At 43.3% G+C, this 5,558-nt stretch overlaps 1 protein-coding gene across 1 annotated transcript in view; it reads right to left on the bottom strand.

Annotated features, from left to right (window-relative positions):
* The window catches only part of cacna1aa (calcium channel, voltage-dependent, P/Q type, alpha 1A subunit, a), a 108,417-nt gene extending 104,384 nt beyond the window's left edge, over positions 1-4,033 (bottom strand). Inside the window, exon 1 of the mRNA XM_053673874.1 lies at positions 2,105-4,033. Coding sequence (XP_053529849.1) covers positions 2,105-2,394 — 290 coding nt within the window. The 5' untranslated portion in view covers positions 2,395-4,033. The remainder of the gene's footprint in view (positions 1-2,104) is intronic.
* Between the last annotated feature and the right edge of the window lie 1,525 nt (positions 4,034-5,558).

Genomic DNA, 5,558 nt, shown 5'->3' with positions numbered 1-5,558 from the left:
CCGTCTATGACGTTACTGCATCACTGTCTATGATATTACTGTATCAATGCCATGACAGGACATTTTACAACAGTTATTTCCTGTTCACTAATTTCATCAGACTTCCAAGATTGCTTATGTTTCGTTTAACCACACTGGGATGTTTCACAGTGTGTATCACTTCACTTGTCTCTGTTGTCACCACATAAAATTCCAATTCTAGTAACAGTCCTGCTGAAAACCTTACTACAGTTGAGTTAGTGACATCATCAGCAGACATGGCAAATTATACATATTCCATGTATATAATTTTTTACTTAATATATGAAAGCTCATCAGAAACACCTTTAATGGGGAAGTACAAATCAAAGTGACCCAGCTAGCCAGCTAGCCAACGGTCTATGAGTGATTGAGGCTTCTTCAGGATCTATTCCTGCTAGCAAACAAAAAACACCTAAAACATTTGGCCATGTTGTGTCTGAAATGTCAGTTCCTCAATATTAATTTCTTGTTTATAGAACTGTTGTATAAAAGCAACATCGCACTTGCAATCATGCTGTTATACTGAATATCGGAACGGCTGTGATTACCTACAACCTTGCGTCTACACCCAAATGCACAGCTGTGCCAATATTCAGTGTAATTGTACTCTTTCTTGTGTGATATTGCTTAATGATAATACGTTTTTATTGTCCTTGTTCAAAAAAATAGAATTAATAGAAAGAAATGTTTAGGTTTAAGTGCCCTTTTTAACAATAAATGTGCACATTTATTTAATCATTTATTTCTAATCTAGATCTAAAAATGCCAGTTGTAAAAGTATCAGAAGGATCTCATCTGTAGATCAACATAGTGAAAAACAAATTGCTGTAAATACAGCAATCCAGAAGATAAATAAATAAATAAATAAATTACTGCCCAGGGACATTACTGAGTAGAATTAATGGTTAATAAAAAGCACATATTAATGTAATGTCGTGTAAACGTATATATATATATATATATATATATATATATATATATATATATATATATATATATATATATATAGGTCAATAAAAGGGATAAATGTATCAATTTAAAATTTATATTTGGAATTTATATATTTCTAAAACTGCTTTGTGACAATGTCCACTGTTAAAAGTGCTATTGAATTAAATGGAGTAGTAACTGAAAGTAAATGGAGGTAAAATGATAATCAGGCTTAATCCACCAAACCTGCAGATTTGCGGAAAATTCAAACAAAGCCGTTTCATTTAACATATGCATTAATTCACTAACAGAAAATATCTGTGAATAAATTTAACACAAGTCAAACAGAAGAATAGAATATTGTTGAGGGAGAAGCTGAGCTTTCAATAGACCTGATCTCCACACAGCCTTAAACCCACCCCATTTATGAAACTAATTCTTTTTAGTAAAACGCCAACCATGAATAACTATAAAGTCACTCTGACAGCTTTCTTATTTGCTTAGTCACCTAAAAATCTGCAGCTTCCACACTGCAACCCTCACAACTGTGAAAAACCCTCACACATAGATAAAAAAAAAAATCACAATCAGACAGATCTCACTGCAGCAGGCACAGCAAATAATTCACAAGAAAACGCAAACGTTTTACTGCGTTAAACTCACTATCTACGCACACACACACACACACACACACACACGTAGTCCCTCTTACTCTTGAAGCCTTTTGGAGAAGGAAAGGGAGATGAAATGGTGGCTGCATCAGCCCCCCCGCTCCTCCCCTCCCCGTTTCGACCTGAGTAACAGATTGCACATGCTGACATCAGCAAGTCGAGGAACAACACACACACGCTATTATTACTGTTTAGAAAACATACAAACTGTGGGAGTGTGATGGAGATTACTCCACTATACTCCACAATACTAACAAGCCCCCAACCCCCCCCCCCCCCACCCCCCACCCCCCCAAAACAGGGCGTGGATTGCACCTGGTGTGTAGTAAAGGAGCCACTGACCAATCAGAGTCCAGATTTTATGAACACCGTAATGGCTGCTCTGATTCATGTGTAGGTGACCTGAGCACTTTCCTACCCTAATCACAGTGAGGACGCACCGGGGCTTTGTGATTTCGGTGGAACGGGGAATAAAAGGATATGGCCACTCGGTGATCTTTTTGGCGTATTTTCTCACAAAGTTGTCCTCGCTGAAGATGAACAGGGAGCGGTTGACTGTCAAGCAGTTCTGTCGCACCGGGATGGGGTTGTACAGGGCCATGGTGCGCGCGCGCTGGGCCATCGACTGCTTGTACACGCGCTGCGCTCCCGGTGGGCCGCCCTGCCTGCTGGCCCCGCGCGCCGCGCCGCCCTGCCCGTGCGCATGCGCCACTGCACTGCCACCTCCACCTCCACCGTACCGGGCCGGCGCCTCGTCTGTGAACCGCGCCATTCTGCACGCGCCGAACGCCAGTCTTCACGAAGCGGGAGGGATGAAGGGGGTGAAGGTTCCGCGCGACGACCACACCACATTACATCCCACACATCACATACCGGAGGCGCGCGGAGATTTACGCGGTGTGTTTATCTCAGTTGTAAGAAAAATGAAAGGAGAAATGAAAAGGGAGACAAGCGCTGAGGTTTGATTAGCAAAAGTCACAAAAAGGAAAAGAAAAGAAACAACAAAAACGTGTCGTTCAGTCTCCTTGCTCGCTTCAGTTCAGAATCGGCTGTTCTTCTTCACCTCACTTCTACATCCAGCATCACCTCCCGTCATCGGCTCCAATTTTAAGTCCGATAAAGCTTCATCTTTTCTGTGGCTCCATCTTAATGAGTTTTAGAGGGGGGAGAATGCCTGTCCCTCCGTTAGACAGCTCGGACACGGACACGGTCTCTTCTTCACCGCTCGCGCTGTAAAGGCCATAAACGTTTCAGATCATCCTGAAAATATGACCATATGAATCGATACAAAAACAGTTCGGGTCTTTAACGATTTTTCCAACTCGGCATTTTGATCAAATCTCGTGCGCCCCGTTCACTTCTTCTTATCAAGGGAAAAAGGGGAGAAATCGGTGTATTTATTTATTTATTTCGAAACATCCGCAATATTCGGTACAGTGTAGTGATGCTCATTCTGCCTCCCGACGCCTCGCGCTCTCTTCACCCGCACACATTACCGGCAGCAGTCCTCCCGGCCTTATAAATACAGATGTGACGGTAAATTGTTCATTTCTTCGCAATCACAGCTTGTCAAAAAGAACAGAAAAGAAAACGGATCCCGATAATCGATCGTTTGCTCGGTTTCTTCACAGATTAGGTGTCATCCTTCAGGCGCACTCCGGTGTTCGAGCGTTATAAAATCCCATCAAGAGAAACGGAAGAAGCGTCAGTGGTAGAAAGACGACGGCGACGGTTCCGGCCGCCCATTCCGGCCGCGCTCCGGTTGTCGGCGCAGTGAGCCGCACGCGAGGACGTGCACATGATTCTCCCGCCTCCGCCGTGCGTCCTTCGGCTGGTCTCAGCTCGGCTGTCCTCCTCGAGCGACCAGTGACTTCTCTTTTCCTCTTGGTCCTCTCCGGTAGCGAGAGGGGGAGGGGGTGACCGTGAAGGAGGAAGGGTGGGGGCGCTCTCGTTCGCTTTCTATGTAGAAAAAAAAAAAAACCCGGAGTGAGTACGAGCCCGGTACACCGGTGAATCGGCTCCGACGCGTAGCGCTATAACGAGGAGGTGATAAATTCAGCGGCGCGCGTTTATCTGACCAAATCTCCGTGTATCTACTGCAGTACGTGACGCGCGCGACCCCGCACCGCTCTGCGCCCCTGCATAGTGCTTATCCGCCTTCTAGCACGCGGACACCCGGTACAGCGCGTGCACTCACTCCCTGCAGCCAATCTCATGTTTTCGTCTCATGTTCCTTCAGTGAGAAAAAGATGGACAGTCACACTGACCCGAGAAACGGAAACGTGTGTGTATTTTTCCACTCCGGTATCAGGCCAAGAATTATAAAAGAGACGTTTGTTTCTTTATGGCGAAGTAAAGAGCGATATCCTGATCACAGCACACACTTCAGAATTAGTGCACAGAGATTTCACAGTGAACAACACCACGTTTTCCTTCACTTCCTCCTTCAAGTCCTCCTTCACTTTCTCCTTCAACTCCTCCTTCATGACCCTGCGTAATTCCACTCTTAAAGAGCTGGGGACTGAAAATGTGCTTAATTTACTAATAACTGTGTAAAACCGAATTTTGTCTGTGGCTGTCCGTGGTGCTGAAACACTTCAAATTCATTACTGCATTTAACATTAATCCACTCCAAACACAGCTGTGGGAAGGGTCACGCACACAGAGGTCACACGCACACACATACACACACACTCTCAAACACACACACACACACACACACACACACCTACAGTGGGGTCACGCACACAGAGGTCACACACACACAGTTGGGTCACTTGCACAGAGCTCACACAGAAATCTGGGATTGTATGATCACATATGAAGATGAAGACTTCAAGCCCACTGATCTGATCTGAGGTTCATTCATGTCACACAGTCAGAGTTTAGCAGGTGAACACTCCAGGATACCAGATAATCTCCATCACACACACACACACCCATGCACACACACCCCAGAGAATCATTAAAGCAGTCACACTAATCTAACAGCAGCACACAGCGGGTGAGTGAGGGAGAGAGAGACAGACAGAAGATACCCGTTCCTGTGGGAGGCCACTTAGTTTGAAACAGTGAAAGCCTTGAACATACACACTTTCTCAACATTCATTCATGTATACTGAATACGAATACATTATCCTGAATGAACTGATAATAGACTCTAAATAAATAAAATAAAATAACAATTATAGACTGGGGCAGGACTTACTGTATCCCACAGAAAGCAATAAAAAAAATCAAAAACATAAAAAAACTGTATACACTAATATATATATATATATATATATATATATATATATATATATATATATATATATCTGCAATGGGGGTTGAATAATTTTGATTGCAACTGTATATATGCCAAAAGTATGCCTAACCCTAACCCTGTTATCCCTAAAAGTAACCCTAATACCTGACCATCACACCCATATGAAACAGACAGAGGTTCAGAAAAATATCACGGCCAAGCGGAAATACACAGCAAAACTTGAGAGAACCATCCAGAACACACAATGCCTTACTGAAAAATCACAAAAATGTCAACATAACTGAAAATATCAGTCAATCCCCTTAACACCTCCCCCTTCCTTTTTTACCAGTATGAAGAAGGCATTTGTTAAATTTATCTGGAATAAGAGACACTTCTGTATCACTTCTGTATCTCTCATACAGATGAAGTGGGCTGCAATTTCCTAACCTTTTTTGGTATTTTAAGGCATCCCAACTGAGATCAGCATGTTTTTGGTTTGCTGACCCATCGCATATTCCATGGGTTCAGATTGAAAGAAAAGGCACAGGAGGTTTGAGTCTTGACACATACTGATTCTTTAAAGAGACTCAAACAGAATACATCTAACTCGTTTGCTAGAACTACCATTTTAGTATGGCATGAGTCACAGGCTGAATTTGGCTCGACACCTGTATTATCTCAGTTCT

This window comes from Ictalurus punctatus, chromosome 2, assembly GCF_001660625.3.
Source record: "Ictalurus punctatus breed USDA103 chromosome 2, Coco_2.0, whole genome shotgun sequence".
Lineage (NCBI taxonomy): Eukaryota > Metazoa > Chordata > Actinopteri > Siluriformes > Ictaluridae > Ictalurus > Ictalurus punctatus.
The sequence above is the reverse complement of the archived record's forward strand: the minus strand, read 5'-3'. Positions and strand labels throughout refer to the sequence as shown.